Raw genomic sequence first — 22281 nt, 5'->3', positions numbered from 1 at the left:
AATGGCTGTCCACCAACGTTTACCATCCAACCTGACAGAACTGGAGAGGATCTGCAAGGAGGAATGGCAGAGGATCCCCAAATCCAGGTGTGAAAAACTTGTTGCATCTTTCCCAAAAAGACTCATGGCTGTATTAGATCAAAAGGGTGCTTCTACTAAATACTGAGCAAAGGGTCTGAATACTTAGGACCATGTGATATTTCAGTTTTTCTTTTTTAATAAATCTGCAAAAATGTCAACAATTCTGTGTTTTTCTGTCAATATGGGGTGCTGTGTGTACATTAATGAGGAAAAAAAAAGAACTTAAATGATTTTAGCAAATGGCTGCAATATAACAAAGAGTGAAAAATTTAAGGGGGTCTGAATACTTTCCGTACCCACTGTATATATACATATATATACACATACAGTATATGTGTGTGTGTGTGTGTGTATGTATATATATATATATATGCGTGTATGTATGTGTAATAAAAAAATTACCAAAGCACATAAAATGAGCTTAATCATAACGCTATCACCACTCTTTTATAAAAAAGCAGTTTAAACTAGATAGATTTAAAATTAAAAATGAGCAAGTTTTATGCCCTCTGCCTAAGAACATGGTAAAATCACAGTAAAACATGGCTAATATTGCTAATACTGTTTTCACTGTACAAAAACAGACCAAAATGTGAGTATTACCTTGTTTTTTGTACATTTGCTATGGCAGGGGTCACCAGACTCGGTCCCGGAGGGCCAGTGTCCTGCAGAGTTTAGCTGCAACCAATTAAACACACCCGAAGCAGCTAATCAAGTATACTTGAAACTTCCAGGCAGGTGTGTTGGAGCTAAACTCTGCAGGACACCGGCCCTCCAGGACCGAGTTTGGTGACCCTTGTATATGGAAAGACCCTGCCTTGGAGTGCCATGGTATTATACCATTACTGTACCAGCACTGTACTTTTATGTAAGGTTGAAGAGATTGCACACAAGTGATGAATGAAAACAAAGAAACAATCAACAGAAGATTGATGAGCTTTAATATGATATCAGTGCAGAGATACAACTTATTGGGTAAAATTTCCCATGTCAACAATAATCATAATAACAGTATCATAATAATGTCAATATACATTTAGCATATTAAAATAAGTACGTACTTTATTTTTTCGTTTGATAAGAAACTGCCTATTTTATGCATTTATCTAATGTTGTCTTTAAAGTTGAAGAAAACCACAAAACCAATGGCACACAAAAGGGCAGTGCTATCGGAAATTCAGTGGGTTCAGGGGGCTCAGTCTGGTGAATAACCTTCATAGTAGTAGATATTAGACCAACATACATGTACCAGCGCTTTCTGCACATTCAAATGCACAACTCTTACGGTAACATCTTCATATGGCTGTACTGCTTTGAGAAAGATACGAGTTCACCATTTCCTCCTTTGGCATTAACATCGCAACATTCAAGTAATAAGTGTAGAACTGCATTGCTTTATAGTTTAGTGTTAAATGCTACATGATTCAATGGGCAGTGACTTAGATTTTCTGGTGTTAAGGCACCTGTAAGAGTTTAAATATGGGATTATTGCCATTTACTAAAACCGAAAGCTTTAAAAAGCATGTGCACATTGAGTATAAATGTATCTGGTTTATTTGGGGAAAATATGCAGAATTTCACCCAAAAACAATATAGTTTTTTCAGATGTGAAGATGAGAAGAGTCTAGAGAGATGTGTTATCTGTCTAGCGGTCTGTAACGTAACTGTCTATCACTCCAGCAGATAGGAGTATCGGTCTATGTGAGTCTTGAGCATTGAACTGTCTGTGAGATCTCATTTGAAGTCTCTGCCTCTCTGTGACATCTGGTTTGTTCAAGGAGTTAAAACACTTATAATCCTCAGACATGTTATGACGTGCACCAAAATTTGCTGTAGGTAATATTTAAGGGAATATCACTAAAAAAACCAAAATAAATTATATGTATAATTGTGTGTGTGTGTGTTTTGTTGGCCACATTTGATATAATTTGATATAGAATTATATACAAAAATTCTAAATATATTTTATTTTAGGGAGTAAAATGTAACAAACAAAAAAATTATTTTTTATTTTTTTATTTTTACCTTTTTTATTATATATAATGTGTGTATATGTGTATTTTATTGGTCAGTTTTTACCCCAAAATGAAAAAAAAAAAAAATTACATATAAATATATGTAATTTTAAATAATGGCAAAATGTTAAAAAATTTAAAAGGTAAAATGTGACCAAAAAAAATGTACTTTATTTTTAACTTTTCGTTTACTCGTAATAGTTTTTTACATTTTTTTAAACAGTATTTATTTAAATTCATAGAACAAAATAATAAAATATTAAATAACTACTAAAATGTATGTATAAAAACGTATTTTTTGTCTTTTTTTATTTTTAAGCAATGATAATTGGGAAAGGTTTGGGGGTAACTGTAACAAAAATAATGCAAGAAAATTTTAAAAGTGCTGAAAATATGCATAATTGTCTTATTATCATATGATATCATTTGATTTATTTTCCTCTGGAGTAAAATATGACCTGGACATGTTTTGTGGCATTTATTCCTATGCTGAATTAGCTTTGCTTAGTTGTGCACAGCCACTCTCTCCGATAGCATCTCGCACAGCGGCTCCACCATTAAACAACACATCTCCAGTCTGCTCACAAAACACACTATCACCTCAAAAACTGGATTGTGTGCCAAACCTCATCTTTGTACCTTTAAATCTTAGCAATGTGTCAATCTTCACCAGGGGTTTAGATTTACATTAAAATTGATCTAAAGTGCGAATATGTGTTTAAGCAGAAGAATCATCATCATCCAGCTACCATAGTTATCGCTATACATATTGTCACAGTCGTAACTAATAGCCTTGAGAAATAATTTAGATCCGTTATGAATCAACTTTAAAGACAACCTCAGGGCAATTCAAATAAAAAGAGAGTTAATGTTATTATCTAAATATTCATATGGGTCAGACTGCATGAAGCACCATCTTTAAACAATGCAAGAAATCACTAAGATTAAACTCTTTTTAAGGATCCAATATGCTACATCACATGTCTAAAACAATTTTGTTTTGTTTAAAAAAAAAAAAAAAAAAAAAACTTTTCTCCAATTTTTGAACCAACTGTACTGGCCTGCCAATAATTGTAATATGCATTTGCATATTTCCAGAAAAAATGCCACCAAGAAAGAGCACAGGACACCAGCACTGCAGACTCTCGATAAGGACTCTGATTCACATCTACTGAGTAGACAAGACAAAGTACCAGGACAAATAAATGCTTAACTTTATCATCAAAGTAGAAATCTATAGTAGAAATCTTAGAGCATCTTCCTTTAAATATGTATGCTTACAGCTAAATTGACAAAAAATATATATGTTTTTAAAGTGGTCTCCACAATAAGGCAATAAACAGAGATCAGAGACAGAAACACAGTATTGCCACTAATCAAACAAAGAAAGGCACATTAATAACATGAACACTGAAAGTGGTCAGTGAGGACAAGGCATAAAGACCCCATGAAACGGCTTGCGAGCAGAGTTTTCTTTCCTTTTATTCACTTATTTCCTGTTGAAACAGGAAATATTCGTTGGAATCTTTTTTCTCTTTTTTTTTTTTTAACAGGCTAACCATGATTTACAACCATGACTGCAGAGAAAAGGCCATTTTCATTTTAGAATTTGATTGAACAAATATTAAAACATTAAAGATATTACAATTTTAAGGTATGTGCAACAAACATACATTTTGTTAGCTTTTAGGAGTACACTAGCACAGTGGTTGCCAGCACAGGTGTAATTAAACTTTAATTAAAAACAAAACAAAAAATAAATTAATTAAAAAAAAAACTAATTTATGTATTGAATTATAATAATGCAATGCCATTTTATTGCTTTTTTCAATCATATTTTATTTATTCATAATAAATTAAATTACTTTTTAATTTAGTAGAATTGAATTAATTTCTCTTATATTTGTTTTGCCATGTCTGCACATCATATTAATTTATTTGCTTTTTTCAATAATATTTTATTTATTCGCTTTACTTAAAGCCTTTATGTATAATGCATTATAAATTGTAATTATTCATAATGTGCATTGTAATACATTACATCTAGTTGAAAATAATTACAACCAAATTTAAAATGCATAGTGTAACAATGAATTGATAAGTGTTATAATGTATTAACTGTGGTTACAATTATTCATTAGATTGCACAATGCATGATAAGGTGCATTACAAGGCATAATTAATGCATTAAAACTACTTTTATAATGCATTATACATAACGGCTTTAAGTAAAGTGTTACTAAATTAAATTTTTCTCTCATATTTGTTTTGCCATGTCTGCATATCATATTCATTTTAAGTGGCTTGTTTTGAGAATACTATCTACCTATAGCACAATAACTGGGGTCTTTTTCTCAAATCTGGCAACCCTCCACTCAGAGCGAATGTGTTTGTGCGAGTGGAAAGACAGCAGCACATGTATGAAGAGCAGCTATTGCTAATGCTGACTGAATTATTTAATAAAACATCTTTGGGAACCACTGCATTAGTGTATAGATGAGCTCAAAATTAGCCTTTTGATTTCATGGGGTCTTTAATGATGTGTCAGAGGTAGGAAAGTTAGAACAAATGAAAGAAATTAGAACATTTTAAAACAAGTAACTTACAGTAATTCTTTTTTTTTTTCTTTTTTGACATTGATAGAGGAAAAAAAAGGAGAGTATGCTGAAAACAGCTTTGCTGAAATGATCTGACAAGCAGAGAAACAGCCAGCCAGCTGAAGACAACACAACGCATTTCAACTCCTCTAAAATTACTTAAATTCATTCCGAAACCGTCTTGCAACTAAAAAAATAGTACATGTATATAATTTATGAAGATGTAGACAATAAAAATAGAATCAAAGCTACATTTGTCATGTATGCACTCAGGTAGATATGACTGTGAGACTGTGTTTGTGGGATGTGCTAAAGCTGGGATGGTTATTGTCAGGATGGTGAGAGTGAGATGAGCGATACGGTCAGGGGAAGTTGGACTGCATTTCTGTGTAGAAACCGGTCTAAGTGGCCTGGTCTAATGCTCTTAGGAGGTCACTGCCCTGCAGCAAATGAAGATTTCCTTGCAACGGGACGTTGACCTCGCAGTCGTAACGCGTCAGTTCAGGCAGAGAGTAGGTCCCGAAGGAGGGCCCGATGAGACGACTCGCAATTCCTGCAAACACAAGCGGTTCTGAGAATCAGCATTCACAGTGCATGACGTATGTAAGAGCAGATGTGTGTCTGTGTCAGTTCAGAGCTCACCATCCATCTTGGAGGAAGGCTGCATGTAGTTACAGCACTCTTCTCCAAAGCGCTTTGTCGCCTGTCCGGCCTGATTCCCTGAATACTGGGTCTTCCTGTTCTGGTGGTGGTCCATGCCTCCATTAGGGGACATGCCTTTGTCTAGATATGAATACATTTGATTAGCAGTTTTGTCTGCAATACAGATGCTGATTGCTGGTGGGTGCTAAATTGCTCTTTTGGCATGATTTACTCTGATTGGAGGAAATTTCCCTCCTGAATAATGGGTAATGTAGTTTTTCATTAGGAATGAATGCTAATAAAGCATTTTCGGTGTGATACCTGACAAAGCGCTGGTGCTGAGTGATTTTCTGTCCATGACGGCACAGCTCTCATTCCGAAGTCTCTTCCACATTGTGTGTTGTGATTTTGTGGGGGCCGGCTCATTCTAAAACATACAGAGAGCATGCAGTGACTTAAAATTTAAACTTAAATATCACCCAACATAAAAACTAAATTTCTATTTTTAAAAACTATAATTTCAAAGCGTTTCAAATGTTTGGATACACTTAATCTAACTGACATTTTTTATGATTTTATGAAACATTTTCTAGATAGGTTTATGATTTAAATGCTTGAAAGTTTGGTAGGTAGACACAAATTTATTTGAAAATGTACAGTATGAGTTGGACTGGATAATGAAAGAAAGGCAGCCAACAAATTTCAAGGACATCTTTCAAGCTAAAAATATAAGGTACTAAATAAAGTACTAATAAAAATAAAAAATAAGTAGTATTCAAACTTTTGACTGGAAGTGTGCATTTGAAAAAAAATAAGCAAAGCATGTTGTTTTATTTATTTAATAGATCATTATTTTCAGGACAGTTAGCCGTAATTTTCAATTTCTTTCTCTCACTGTCATTTTGAAAATATAATAATTTATTAATGTTTAGATTAATAATTTATTGCATTATACACTACCGATCAAGCTAAGATTTTTTTTTTTATAGCCTCTTATGCTCACCAAAGCTGCATTTATTTGATCAAAAATACAATAAATGTAGCAATACTGCAAAATATGATTACAGTTTAAAATAATGTTGTCTAGTTTAATATATTTTAAAATGTAATTTGTTTCTGTGATCAAAGCTGAATTTTCAGCATCATTACTCCAGTCTTCAATGTCACATGATCCTTCAGAAATCATTTTAATATACTAAAAACATTAAGTTAAATATGAACAAACCATTGTCATCTGTGTGAATGAGCGCTTGAAATTGTTAGCAAGAGCAAGTTGAGCTGGACTTATATCTCTGTAGTTCTGCACAAAGCTCTCCATGGGCCTGTGAAACGAACATGGGTGTCATCCAATGCAAATCGAAAGATAGCAGCATATCAAATGTTATTTTATAAGACTGAACCAAGAGAAACACCCTGTAATATGCAGAATTACCTTTGCAAATAAGGATGCATTCGATTTGCTGGCACAGTTTGGCAAGAGCGCTTTGCGGCTAAAGGATCCATCATTCCAGCCTTACTGGGTAACGGAGGGTCAGGCGGCCACTGCAGATTCTGACGGCCTCCCATAGAGGACAGCGGGGTGCTGGCGGGATCATGGTAGGGAGGAATCTGCATGGGGTCCCTGCTGTAGGGTACAGATGGCCACGACTCCACAGTGCCTCCGTTGATGCTCTGCTTATCCCCTCCTGAACTCATGTTGGGCTGGAAGTGGGCTGCTGAAGGGGAACTCAAGGGTTGAAAGAGGCTTGTGATGCTGCTGAAGCTCTGCTTGTTGGTTCCCAGGGCTCCGATCTCAGATGACGGCTCCTCCTGGCAGATGGGATTGAGCTGGAAGTCCTCACCATCCATCGGGATGTAGGGAGCCAGAGTCTCCAAGTCCAGATCACTCAAGTCAGTCTGGAAGATCACAGGGAGAGGTCAAAGGTCAGCAAGACTGGATTCTACATGTAACACCTGATTTTGTCTTTCATAATCCTTGACATTAAAAGGATCATGAGGAATCAAAATATCTCTGGAAGATAAAAGACCTTCAAAACTGTTTTTTTTTTCTTTCAGAAATAAAAGTGGATTGTTTTTGAAAAAAACACAACACAAAAAAAAAAAACAAAGCAAAACCAAACCACTCACATTTGTTTAAAATAACAAAAATCTGACTGTTTTTGAAACAAAACACAAAACAAACAAAAGAAAACAAAACTCTTTTTTTGTTTGTTCAAAACTGTTTGTATACATTTGACTGGATTTATATTTCTCATGATCTTATCATACCTTTGCTAAAGTTTGGCAAGCAAATACAATTTTTAAAAATTTATTTTATTTAATGGATGAGACTGGATAGTTAAGAAAAGGCAGCCAACAAGTGCTCTATATATGTGGGAACTCTTAAATATTTTTCTGAAAATAATAATATATATATATATATATATATATATATATATATATTTTTTTTTTTTAAATGATCAGACAATTAAAAAAAAGAATAATTATTTAAAAAAAATAATTATTTTATTTATATACCGGTATATATATATATATATATATATATATATATATATATATATATATATATATATATAATAACTAATCATTAATAAATAATAATAATAATAATAATTTTTCCTGTCATATTTAAGATTTCTTAGAGATTTTAACCAGTTATAATCTCAGTTAAATATGTATATACAAATATTAAAAAGTACTACATACTTCATATTAAATATAAAAGCATTATTAATATTACAGTTGGAATATTTGTTCACCTCTTGATTGCAGGAAGTCTTTGTCTCTTGCGTGTCCAAGGAAAACAGTTTCTCGGTCAGCTCCACATTCAGGTCACTGTCCACTGAGGTGAAGTAATCTCCGGGGCTGCTGGGCTGTTCAGTATATAACATACTCTGTGACGATGTACTGTACAATAATCAATGTTCTATGCAAACAAAATATGTGGTGATGAGAAGATGTAGTATTTGTGTTTACCGTAGAGCAGCTGCTCAGGCTGGGAGTTGCACTGCTGGCCGGCGGAGCCTGAGGCACAGAGAAAGTGGCGGCTATCTTGGCCATGTCTCCAGCGTAGCTCGTCTTGTGGCCATCATGACCAGAGTGAGAGACAGCAGGAGCAACAGCAGACACTTTGCTGTACATCGGGTGCTCCTCATACTGGGGGTTACCTGAAAGAAAGAACAATGAATTGAGCTGATGAAAGATTTGTAATGTATGTAACGAGGTGTGGGATAAAAAAAATAGTAATATACCAATATCAGCTGGGCTGATTAACTAGCTGTTTTGATATGATGCTGGTACCCTGTGACTGATTAAAGAAGGTTATAGTTGGTTCTGCTTTATACATTACGTTAGTGAGAATATTTGGTAACATAACACTTTAGTTTAGGGACCAATTCTCACTCTTAACTAGTTGCTTATTAGCATGCATATTACTAGCATATTGGCTGTTTAATACTTATAAAGCACACATTAATGCCTTATTCTGCATGAGCATATTTTAGATCCCTTAAACGTACCCCATACCTAAACTTAAAGGGGTCATATGATGCGATTTTCAAGTTTTCCTTTCTCTTTGGAGTGTTGCAAGCTGTTCGTGAATGTATAAGATCCGTAAAGTTGTAAAGACTAAAGTCTCAAACCTAAAGAGATATTCTTTATTAAAGTTAAGACTCATCCACGCCTTCCTAAAACGGCTCATTTAAACACACCCCCACGTCTACGTCACTGAGTTGGACCATTTGCATAACACAGGCCAAATGTTTACTTAAAGAAAGAAGGCGTAACTTTTTTTTGTTGTTGCTGCCGCCGCCATGTCGTGGAGATGCTGTGTGTTTCCAAATATGGTAATGGCTGTAACATTTCCGTCACACGCTTTTCATTTTTTATATTTTGTTGAGAATCCTTTGCAGGCAATCACTGCCTTAAGTCTACAACTCATGGACATCACCAGAGACTGGGTTTCCTCCTTTGTGATGCTTGGCCAGGTCTTTACTGCAGCTGACTTCAGTAGTTCTTTGTTTGTGGGTCTTTCTGCCTTTAGTTTTGTCTTCAGCAAGTGAAATGCTGCTCAATCGGGTTGAGATCCGGAGATTGACTTGGCCATTGCAGAATATTCCACTTTTTTCCCTTCAAAAACTCCTGGGTTGCTTTTGCTGTATGTTTTGGTTCATTGTCCATTTGTACTATGAAGCGCCATCCAATCAGCTGCATTTGACTGAATCTGGGCAAAGAGTATATCTCTATACACTTCAGAATTCTTCCGGCTGCTTCTGTCTTCTGTCACATCACCACTAAACACCAGTAACCCAGTGCCACTGGAAGCCATGTTCATGCATCACACTGCTCCACCATGTTTCACAGGTGATGTTGTATGCTTTGGATCATGAGCTGTTCTAAGCCTTCTCCATACTTATTTTCTTCCCGTCATTCTGATACAGGTTGATCTTAATTTCAGCCATCCAAAGAATGCTTTTGCGGAAGTTTTCTGGCATTTTTAGATGTTTTTTTGGCAAAGTCTAACCTGGCCAAAGTTTGCACCTTGTGATGAACTCTCTGTATTTGTTCTCATTTCTTCTCTTGATTGTAGACTTTGACAGAGACACGTCTACCTCCTGGAGAGTGTTCTTCTCTTGGCTGCATGTTGTGAAAGGGTTTTTCTTTCCCATGGAGAGGATTCTCTGATCATCCACCACTGTTGTCTTGCGTGGACGACGTCCTGGCCTTTTTATGTTGCTGAGCTCACCAGTGTGTTTCTTTTTTCTCAGGATGTACCAAACTGTTGATTTGGCCACTCATAATGTTCCTGCTATCTCTCTGATGGATTTGTTTTTGAAGCCTACGCTTCATTATTTATATGGCATAACGTTTGCTATCTGCAAAAAATGCCCCGAATGCATGAACGTGTCTGTGGCAGCGTGGCTCTGAATGAACTCCTTTTGTGGACGCATTCTTCACGCAACAATGTGCAGAAACACGGCAACTAAATTCTAAAAATTCACAGCGTTTTATTATTATAATGTTATGTATATGACAGTCCCAGTCATAGTTATAGTTATTAATATTCTGCATTGTTGTTTGTCCTGCGTGCTGAAGAGATCATCACAGTACAATGAAGCACTTTACTGCAGCGTAACTCGACCAAATGCATCTTATTCGAGATAAATAATATATACACGATATAAACCGGCTGAAATGTTTTGAAGTCACTTGTACCCTACCTGATCGAAAAAAAACAGTCTTTCACTCTGCCTGTGTCAGTTTGAGCCTTGTTAAAGTTTTAAATCCCTGCCGCCAAGATGCTCCTCTGTCGGTCACGGATTATGGAAAGTGAAACTTAAATCTACAGAGGTGGTTGGATTTATTCACGCACGTTAAAATATTTATTTAAAGCTTCCTTCTTTTCAGATTCTTATTTACAGCATTATCTTAATAGGCTGTATATGAACTTAACCGGTAGTTCTATGTGAAATCAGATGTTGAACACCCCCATATTGCCAAAATGGCATGATCATAACACCTCTGCGAATATTCGACTGAGATTGGGAGTCGACTCAGCCTCCTCCTATCGAAACATCGACTATTCGGGGTCACCCCTAATATTATATATATACCCTGAATTAAAGTTTATATAGTTTTTTTTATTTGACTTGCTGTATTTGTTTGACTTGCCACTTCTTCTATTCACCAGTTGTGTACGTCTCATTTGCTTTCTTCCACCCTAGATATTGGTAAAAGCCATTGGAAACCCTGTATAAGTCCAAAACTACAAAAAAGAAGACCATTCTCACCAAAGTCAAGAGAAATGATGGTGTCACCAGGTGTAGGTGCCAGCTGGGTGAGATCCTCAGGCTCCTCTTTGAGTTTGGTGAAGAGCACTTTTTCTTGCTCACTGCCCAGGCCTCCTTTGCTTGGACTGAAGAAACGGTTCAAGTGCTGAGGCTTGAACAGAGACTCGGTCTGGTCCATAGAGAAGATCATGGACTTCTCCTCAACATCACTAAGAAAAGAGAGTTTGATAAGTACGACTGATGGCTGTACAGACAACAGTGCAGCGTAACGGTAAAGTTGATCAAGTCTCAAGCATGTGCATCACCAAGCCTCAAATGAGCTGTGTGAACATTCATCAGTTTCCCCCTTTGTCTTCCACAGAAAAAATAACGGCATAAAGGGTTTGGAACGACATGAGGGTCACACAATTTTTGGATGAACTATCCTTTTAAGTTGTATTTTTTGTCTTTAATTGGATTACAAGCGTCGATGAGCAGAGAACAGAAAGTTCCAGACCGCAGATGCAGTACAAACATCACATCACAAGCTTTGTCACCTTTCTTTTTTTTTTTTGCCTTACCTCAGCACGTAGTTCACGCACACAATGCACTGGGGCTGGGAGTTGCGACTGTTGTAGATGACGGTACCCTGGGTCTCCACCCACACATAGCCCCCATTCTTAGCCAACATCCTGTACTGACCGCTCACCGCCTGGCCCTTAGTGCACACTAGTGAGGGAAGAAGAGAAAATAACGTCTTGAGAACACATGCATTTCCTAAAATCGACTTTTGTACTGACATTGATTTAACAGCCGGTCCAAATGTTTTCTCAGCCGCTAGACATGACGTTTTGAGGATCTCTAAGAGGGTCTTGGGTAGCTAGAACATAAACCGGGACAGACAGCCAGACTCATCAAGGGAAAGCTAACATAAGCAACAGGACAAACAGAGAGACGCAGACAATGAGGGATTGCTGATCTGAGTTTTGACAGTCTGTCTCCATGGCACGTTCGCCCTGGACTCGGTCCAGATCTGTCGTGGGAAAGCATTGGTTTCAGGTCAAGCGGTTCACTCCCGGCCTGTGCATGCGCTGCTCTGCAGGACGGCCACGTTGTCGTAGAAAGCCTTGCGACTTTATGCAAGCGGTCGAAAGGAAGTTGCATAGCAAGACGTAGGTTCTAAGAGGAGGCCAGTGTCCCTGTGTCAACAAGCTTGGTCCTTACAAAGTCCCCCCTACATATCACCTAACGATTTATATAAAACCTTTGCATGTATTCCTTCCCACTCTGTAGTGAAATGTTTTCTAATCCTTACGCATGGTTTTTAAAAATTGCCGAAATATATTTTTATACATCCACTACTGTTCAAAAGTTGTACCATGTACCATGTTTTTGAAAGAGGTCTCTTATGTTCATCAAGGCTACATTTATTTGGCACAGTAAAGACAGTAATATTGTGATATATTTTTGTAATTTAAATGAATGGTTTTGTATTTGAATATATTTTAAAATGTAAATTTATTTCTGTGATGCAGAGCTGAATTTTCAGCATCATTACTCATTACGGTCTTCAGTGTCACATGATCCTTCAGAAATCATTCTAATATGCTGATTTGCTGCTCCAGAAACATTTATTATTATTAATGTTGAAAATGTTGTCATGCTGATTAATATTTTTGTGGAAACCATGATTCATTTTACTCGGGATTCTTTGAGAAACTTAGAAAGAACAACATTTATTTGAAATATAAATCTTTTGAAATATGTGACCCTGGACCACAAAACCAGTCATAAGTGTCAATTTTTTTAAATATGTTCATGGAACATGATCTTTACTTAATGTCCTAATGATTTTTGGCATAAAAGAAAAATCAATCATTTTGACCCATACAATGTATTTTGGCTATTGCTATAAATATATCCCAGCGACTTAAGACTGGTTTTGTGGTCCAGGGTCACACATTATGTCACATTTGCTCAATTTAATGCATTCTTGAAAAATCCTCAAATTTTGAACGGTACTGTACATCCTGAACTGATTTGAGCTAAATAATGACACTATTGTCTTTCAGAGCTGCTGTACAGCAGAATATGAATTGTCTCCACAGTTGAGTTTCCATAATTGATTGTGCTATTTTTCCTGTTTACGTCTGTGAAGCTGCTTTGGCACCTATACAAAGAGTGCTTCTGAAAGTATATGCATGTTCGCTCTGAGAAGTATACAATCTGTAAGACTCTCTTGAAGTATGGGAATGTTTCTTTTATGGTTGTTTGATAAATGATTGAAGCTCTTAGAAAAGTTCAAGTGATTAGAAAAGAAAGAGAGACAAATAAGTCACAAGGCAGCTCCACTCTGAACAAGCCTAATCCAGATCAACACTTTATTTCTCCTCTACACACTTTGAAAAGACTCTAATTACATGTTAACGTCACGGTGGACAGAAGCCACTCCACATCCAGCATCTGATTAGGGAGCAATCTGGGACACCTGGCCCGGCTGAGGAGCACCGTAGCTGCGTTCTTATCTCCTCTGTCACCCCTAATGGGGTTCAAGATGTCCTAATGGCTGCTCCGGTCATCCTTAATAGAACCAATCCAATAAGGCTCTTTTGAATCGTATTCATAACTCAAACATGCATGCGAAATGAAATTTGTCTCAAATGCAATTTGACTCGGGGGGCTGGCAACCTCAGTGTGTGTGTGTGTGTATATATATATATATATATATATATATATATTGTTGTTTGCTGTGTGTGGACAGTCTGTGTTTGTGGACGTCAACAGATATTAGGTTTCACCTCTGCTTAGCAAGAAAGAGACAGATAAATGACAGCTAAAAGGCAATTAGGTGCAGGCACCATGTTGATGGTAAAAAAGTGAGAGGAGAGCAACTACGACTGATGTGTATATATGCTATATGTATGTTAAGTTTGTTATGTTATATAAATTCAATGTAATATTGAAATATAATAATAATAAATATAATTTATTATTATTATTCAACTGAAGATATTGCTTGCAGTATGTTTTAAGTATAATCAGTGGATAACGAAGGAAAAACAGCAAACAAGTGCCCAGGATATCTTACAAGTTAAAAGTTTTTATTTGTTTAATAGTTTTTTTTGTCAATGCAAAATTCCCATTCTATGTATTATGAGTTTATAATTCTAAACTGTGGGACCAGTACTAATACTTTTCTCTTTTTTTTTTAATATGCAAAAAAATCCAAATAAAATAAAATCCAAATCCAACGACCCCAAACACCCCCAGAAAAAAAATTATATATTTTAAATATAATAAAATTAAAAAATATATAAGAACTATTAATAATATATAAATTAATACTGCAAAAGTTAAAAAGTTTGAGGTCAGTAATATTTTTTTACTTTTAAAAAAGTCTCTTATGCTTACCAAGGCTGCATTTATTTGATCAAAATATTCCAATTTAAATGAACTGTTTTCCATTTCCATACTGTTTTTTTTTTCAGTATATTTTAAAATTAATTTTATTCCTGTGATCAAAGCTGAATCTTTAGCATCATTACTCCAGTCTTCAGTGTCACATGATCCTTCAGAAATCACTCTAATAGCCTGATTTACTGCTAAAGACACATTTCATATTATCGATGTCGAAAACAGTTTTAATTAAAACAGTTTTACTGTAATTACAGTTTTAGATTAATATTTGACGTCAAAACTATGATACAAACAATATGATACAAATATTTGAAATGTAAATCTTTTGTCAAATTAAATGTTTTTACTGTCACTTTTGATCAATTTAATGCATCCTTGCTGAATAAAAAGTACTAATTTCTAAAAGTTCTAAAATGATTGACAGGCTGAGACCATTTCTGATTGGCTAAGAAAGTGTGCGCAGTATCTTTTTTTTTTTTGTGTGTGTAGTAGGAACAGATTATGTGTGTTATTTTGAATAAACTGTTTTTCAACAAAAGGTTTAATTAGATAATGCACAATGAACGGGATTCAGAGTATTACGAAACCACTGGAAAAAGAGGTCAATAGCTTTATGCATTCAAAAAGAAAGCAAGTGTGAATGTGTACTTGTGCGTGTGTATCTGTGTATGTACATATAGACATGTAGCTGTGAAGTAGCAGATATCAGATAGCCGTTGCACACAGAGCGTGTGTTTAAGGCTGACTTGTTCTGTGTTGAAGGGTTGAAACAGTAAACCTTGGGAACGCAGGCGTCGCCACCTGTGCTAACCTGATCCACCGCTCTTTCTCAGAACTCCTGCTTTCTAACCACACTCTCTAATCCTCTTCTCATGGCAGCGTTTGATGCACGCAATGGCAAGGCGATGTTAAGAGAGTGTGTTGTGTGTAGCAGCAGTCATATGATTATACATGTGGATGTGATTTTCTTTTCTTAAATATGGTCAATTATTTCCCAATAACACATGCTTGAAGTGTGAAAGAGAGAAAAGGTTTCTGATTTTCTTACGCATGGCTCTCACACAAGGGTGCAAATGAATGACACGTACGGTTCTGATGGCTTTTGGTGACGCTGTCGGAGTCCAGAGCATGATAGAACTCATACGCCGACCGGCCCAGAAGATCTTCAGGACTGTAACCCATCAACTCAGTAACTCTGGAAAAAGTGAGAGGCAAATAACGTTAAAACAAACACACACACACACACACACACACACACAATTGCACAAAAGCTCTCAGCTATTTTCTTTGATCTGCACAAGCTTAGTATTTTTAAGCCAATTTAATAATGATCCATTTCATGTGATTTGTTGGCTGATATCAAGACTGGTGTTTCACAAACCTAGTGTTTTCTGAGGGTGAATAATGAAGAATTTATGAGCCATAATATAGAATTATATATTAATATAACATTATATATTTAAAATCTTTTTACTTAAAAGGATAATATATGACAGTACACTGAAAATGATTTTTCAAAATTGTAAAAAGATTACTGGAGTAAGATTTACAAGAAAAATACCATTTAAAATTTTACACTAAAATTTTGTTTAATTTAATGCGTTACTTGCAAAATGTAAACCAAATAACCGTAATGATGCTATTCTCCTCTATAGCTGCTTTACTGAAATTGAATTCATTTCATAATTGATGAATTTTACATTATAAAATACAGAATAATTGTGGTTAATTGTGATGACTTTAAATATTAAATGAAACATGCTGAAGGGAAAGTGAGCTCTATACTAACAGTTATCATAACTATCCTATAAATATCCAATTAAATGAATATAAAATTAAATTAAAATATAAAATAGACCATTTTTTTCATAGTTGTTACTTATGTAAAAATAATAATTTTTCTACATTAAATTTCGAGTTACTGTGATAATGTGTTTAAGCCTTCTCCGCTGTCATTGTATGTGTAACAGTTATGTGATTTTGTGTAATGAATGTGACATGAACATTATTTAGTTCTGAATGTGTGTGTTTAGTGTATTGAGTTGATCCTTGTACTGAAGTTACAGCTGCGCTGACAGTGACTCTGTATGCAGGAGTGTGTGTGTTTGCAGGCCTCTGTTCATTAAAGAGCCTTCTATTCACCAGTCATTGAACTAACCTCAGAGCTGATGAGACACAGAGACACACAGACATACTTGAATTTGTGGTTTACGGGGACTCCTCATAGGCATAATGGTTTTTATACTGTACAAACTTTATTTTTTATCGCCCTACACCTAAACCTACCCCTTACAGGAAGCTACTGGCAATTTTTGAATTTCATAAAACACCGTTTTGTATGTTTAAGCCTTTTGTTTTACGGGGACACAGGAAGTGTCCTCATAAACCATGTTTACGTTGTAGTACCCATGTCATTATGCACATGTGTGTCCTCGAAAACCATATATACCAGTACACACACACACACACACACACAGTATAGGGGCTTGGGTGGATTTGAGCCAATGGATGAGTAAAGTGTGCACTTATCAAAAGGCAGTGTTTTAATTATCAATGAGAAAAATGTGGAAAACTGATCAAAAGCCATTTTGAAATACACAGAGGTTGTTTAATAAAGGCCTTGGACCCCATCTTAGATCTTTCCACAGACGCTGTGCTCCAAAAATGAAATAATCATGTTTTAGACCAATCTTCTCTGAATCTGTGTGAGCTGACATCACAATAATGACCATAATTACCATTGGATGGGAGCTGGAATAAGCTAAATGACTCTACTTTTCTCATATTCATAAGTCTAGGCTCTTGTAGAAAGCAGGGCACGCTTTCCAAAGCTACTGCGGAACATTTCAGCATTTTAGCAATCATTATATCCATTAAACATGTCTCATCTGCTCTTTATTTGAATGTTTTTCCCTTTTTTTGGGATGTTTTTCCTCATGCAGGCTTCAGCGAAAAACCAGCCATTATACATGTACGCAGGTCAAAGACATGACACTATATATTTTTTTAATATCTATTATCAGTTAATTTAACATTAAAAACCTAGTTACCTTAAAAAAAGTTTTTGGAGTGGTTCTCACAAATATTTAATTATCATATATTTCATATGAATTTTATATTAAATATGTTTTCCATTTAATGTATATATTATTCAGATACTAATATCTTAAGTATTTTATTTTTGATGAATGTTAAAACACAGTGCTGTAAATTCTCTAACTTCATTAGGTTTAGCGCTGTGGTCTGGCGTGGTGATTATTGGGTGGAGAAGACATTAAATCACAGAAAACATGACGGCGAACACTTTGAACCGTGTGTGCACTGTGTGGAGAACAGCGAGTTCTTTGTCAGAGGAGACAAGAGGAAATGTTACGTGTAAATGATGGTTTAATGATGCCAATGAGTGTCACACATTTCCACTATGCCACTGCTTGTTTGGGCCTGGAGTGTCAACCACATTTTATTTACCCAATTACGTGTCATTTCAAGTAGTGCCCATTCACATATTTGCCCTGCTGCTGCTGCTGCTGACCTTTACATTTTGGCTCTTTTGCTTTAAAGACATTTTTTCCTGTACTACCAGTGTTCTTATTGTTAACTAAAACTAAGTTTTTTAAAAAAGAAATTGAAATAAAGCTGAAATAAAATAAAATAAAATATACATAAAAGAAAATTCAACAAATGAAATGCTGTCTTGCAAAAAAAGCAAAATTAAATAAATAATTAAAAAAAATGTGATGAAAAAAAAAACGTATATACACACACACACACACACACACACACACACACACAGAGAGAGAGAAATGTATTACATTTATTTATTTAAATGTTAAAAATGTTATGCTACAAAATTTTATGGTAGGACTTAAATTATTTTTATTGCCATTTGTATTTTATACAAATAAATATATATTTTGCTTAATTTTAATCATTTTGTTTACTTAGTTTATTGATTTAAAAAAACAAACAAACAAAAAAAACAGGGATTTTAATTGATTAAACATACAGTGTTTCAAAAATGGTAAATTTCATATCAACTGAAAATAAAATAGAAAAAGCTTATATTCAGTTAGAAGTTATTTTATTCATATTTTTTATTACTGTATTATTTAATTTAATTTTATTTTATGAGTATCCTCTATTGATGGTATCTAGTATCAGAATTGATAGCGTTAACTGACAATACAATTCTTATATTGCACATTTACTCCTGAACGTGGGTTTGTGTGTTTGTACCTGTCATCACAGTAAGTAAACTTCATGTCCATGCTGTGGCGACTCAGGAAGGTCTTGCTGTCGAGCGGCGTGTCGATGTTCGATGGATGGGTGATGGGCTCGCACCACATGACCACACAGGCGAGTGGCGGCTCTTTAAATCCACACAGCATTCGTGCGGGACAGCCGTTATACACCTTCAGCTGCCCTGTGCAGTGCAGGACCTGAAAGAACAACCGGCATCTGTATGAGCCACACAACCGACGTCTGAGTCCAGGTCCGCGCTTATCGTAAAGAAAACTTATTCACCTTCCAGCTGGCTGACTTGAGGTTGACGGTGCGCCCACGATTCGTGACTGTGCATTTCATTCTCATGAAGAAATCCCTCTCTGTGCTCAGCTCCTTGCCTTTCTTTCCCATGCCTGCAGATTAACACACACACAAAAAACGTAAAGAGCGTCTCAGTTTAGACATGGGCCAAAAATCCCAGGAAAACATTCCTAGCATTCTCCTTCCGTGCAAACGGAAGCCTAAACTCAACACAAATATTTTTTCTTGGGTTATCAAATTCCAAAACATCTTACAGCACTTTCAGCTTTCGATATTATCACTTTTACAAAAATAAATGTGTAAGCTAAAACCAAGCAGAATTACAAGCTGAAGTAAAATATGACTGTTTATACAGTTAATGCACGTCTTGTTCTTAGCGAACAGTTTGCTATTAGGCTTTCCCTCGTGTTTGCACAGAAGTGACAAGTGTTCAAAAAACAGGTTGTGTTCCACAGGAGAAAGAAAGTCATTAAGGATTGAAATGACATGAGGGTGAGTAAATGATGATCAATTTTCATTTTTGGGTAAACCTTACCTTAATTCCATATTTATAAAACAGTCTTCATGACATAAAGTCAGAGTTCCACCACTGGCCAACAGCATAGAGGCCTATAAAATCTGTGTTTTTCAAGGCATGCTTATTATTTCTTCCCATAACCAATCCTCTCCTATGAAGCCATGTGTTTTCTTTACATTAGGCCTTTACATACTTGTTTTGGTATTTCTGAAAGTCTGTTTGCAGAAGCGATAAGAACATTTCTTGAGAGGCTCCAAAAACCACTACCGTTCAAATCATTTTCATAAGAAAAAGCCCATAAGAAAGCATGTGAAGTGAATTTTACACCATGCTGAACTAATTTTGAATGTTCAATGCTTTCACATGCTTTTGGTAGGTAATGCAGAGTTTGCATTGAAACTTGCGATTCGCGTACATGCACTCAATGTTAGTGTGATTATGTTTTCAGCTATTTAACACCATGCAGACTTTCCCTTGAAAATATCAGAGCAATATAACAGATTCCTCTTCATTTTTCTCTAGGCTGTTCTCTGGCATTCTTACACACGCTTTGTCTACATATAGCAGGATTTGAAGCTGGTGAAGCTGAATAAACAGAAGTGACATACCGGCTTTGAGACTGAGGTTCTCGCGGATCTCCTCGTGGTCACAGGGGTGAGTGAAATCAAAGATGCTTTGCCCTGTGAGTTCCACCTACAGAGAAAGACATGCAGCTGCTGTCACTGCGTTATATGAGAATTACATTTTTCAGAACAGGTGACTCATGAAATCTGACATTATATTACACTACTGTTCAAAGGTTTGGGATTTTTTTTTTTTTTGCGGGGGGGGGGGATGCAATAAATTGATCAGAAGTGACAGTAAAGACTTTTATAACGTTACAAAAGATTTTGATTTCAAATAAATGCTTCTTATTTGAACTTTGTATTCTTCAAATAATCATTAAGAAAGCATCGTAATTTCTTCATGGTACTTAATAAACAATATACTAAGAAATGTTTCTTAAGCAGCAAATCAGCATATTACAATTTCTGAAGGATCATATGACTCTGAATAAATCCCACGAATACATTTAATTTGAAAATATATTAAAATAGAAAACTGTGTTCAATTGTAAATTATATTTCACAATATTACAGTTTTTTTATGCAGCCTTGGTGAGTATAAAGAACTTCCTTCAAGCATTACAATTTTTTTACCGACCCCAAATATTTGAATGATGGTGTATATAACATGAATTATATTTTGCATAAAGATGATGAATCCTGTTTTAGAACCGTTATGATTAAGAAATTATTTTGATTATTTTCATGACCATTTCCCACACAATTCCCAATTTCTTAATGTTTCTCGTGATTCTCTTTTTCAAGATTATCATTTAATTCCTATTACTGTAATACAGTAAATGTTTCAAAAACAAATTATACCATAATTTTATGCTACCATATTTAATTCCATCATAATGCTACCACTTTTTATATAATATAACACTACTTATTTTACATTACTGAGGATATTTAGCATTACGTACACTGTAAAAAATGACCGTGATTTTAACGGTAAAAAACTGTGAAAATGCTACAGTAAAAACCTGTTAAATGGTTAACGGTAAGTTCCTGTAAAATTGACAGGGAAAAACCGTAAACTGACGTTCCCAGAATTCCCTGCGTTGCATTTAAAATTTTGTTTGAATTTGATGTTTTTTCTTTGAAATAACTGTTTCTTCTTAGTTTTTTTCTTATCAGTGAAATTAATGTTTATTGCATATTTCAGTTTAATGAGTCTCACCATGATGGTGTTTATTGTTTGTGTGAATGACACTGTGCACCTTCTATATATGTTATTATTTAAAAGCTGCTTGTAAAACCTAAAATGTTGTTTCCGTATTTTTTACGGTAGAATTCCGGCAACCAGAGCTGCTGTTTTTTTACCGTAAATTTTATGGAATTTTTTTACAGTGTAAGGCCGTGTTCACACTTGGCGTCTTTTTTGACTAGAAAAAGTCGACAAGAGCGCTTTTTTAGTAAAATAAAAAGCTGGCAGTGTTTTTGTTGCTATAACAACAGGTTGGATGATGCACGGTTTCATACAACTCCTTGTGCTCCGAAACTAGTACGATCTGTCTACCGGCTATCTTCTCCTTTTTTCTTGTTGTTTTTGTTGTTATGGAAACGACTCGCCACTCGCTTGTCATTGGTCAGCTGTCAAAAAGGCGCTTGACGTAGGGCGTTTTTTTCAGAAAAGTTCAACTTTTTTCAACTCGAAAAGACGCTCTGAGCTGCAGAAAAAGACGCCAAGTGTGAACACGGCCTAAATGCACTTTTTTTTTTTTTTTTTTTTTTTAGTAAAATGTGACCTGGACGTGTTCTTGTAGGCTAGCAATTTATCAGATAACAAATAGATAACAGGCCACAGTTCTAAAACAGCAGCCATGTGTAAGGAAGCAATTGGCAGGCATGAGATGAGTCCAAGAGCTTCTGCAAGGGTACAAAAAAGTGACATATCCTTCCTCCCATACAGTGCTTGAAGGAAGCGGGCTTGTGCTGTGGTTAATAATGGCATCTCGTCTGTCTATGATTGAGTGAACCCAGAGGAAATGAATGCTAAACAGACAAACCGCTAATAATAACAGGACTAAAGGTGAGTATCTGTCTGGATAGTGATTTATTTCACTGCGTACATTACTGGGCTCGTGTTCG

General features: G+C 35.5%; 1 protein-coding gene across 1 annotated transcript in view; it reads right to left on the bottom strand.

Annotated features, from left to right (window-relative positions):
- Positions 1-1005: 1005 nt before the first annotated feature.
- epas1b (endothelial PAS domain protein 1b) overlaps positions 1006-22281 on the bottom strand; it is a 42835-nt gene continuing 21559 nt past the window's right edge. Inside the window, exons 4-16 of the mRNA XM_058796969.1 lie at positions 20191-20275; positions 19045-19157; positions 18757-18959; positions 15609-15715; positions 11685-11832; positions 11125-11333; positions 8312-8502; positions 8095-8208; positions 6768-7231; positions 6561-6657; positions 5657-5762; positions 5336-5476; positions 1006-5246 (exon numbers count right to left, since the gene is read on the bottom strand). Coding sequence (XP_058652952.1) covers positions 5095-5246; positions 5336-5476; positions 5657-5762; positions 6561-6657; positions 6768-7231; positions 8095-8208; positions 8312-8502; positions 11125-11333; positions 11685-11832; positions 15609-15715; positions 18757-18959; positions 19045-19157; positions 20191-20275 — 2130 coding nt within the window. The 3' untranslated portion in view covers positions 1006-5094. The remainder of the gene's footprint in view (positions 5247-5335; positions 5477-5656; positions 5763-6560; positions 6658-6767; positions 7232-8094; positions 8209-8311; positions 8503-11124; positions 11334-11684; positions 11833-15608; positions 15716-18756; positions 18960-19044; positions 19158-20190; positions 20276-22281) is intronic.

This window comes from Onychostoma macrolepis, chromosome 13 (assembly GCF_012432095.1).
Source record: "Onychostoma macrolepis isolate SWU-2019 chromosome 13, ASM1243209v1, whole genome shotgun sequence".
Taxonomy (NCBI): Eukaryota; Metazoa; Chordata; class Actinopteri; order Cypriniformes; family Cyprinidae; genus Onychostoma; species Onychostoma macrolepis.
Note: the sequence above shows the minus strand (reverse complement) of the source record. Positions and strands in the feature narration are given on the sequence as shown.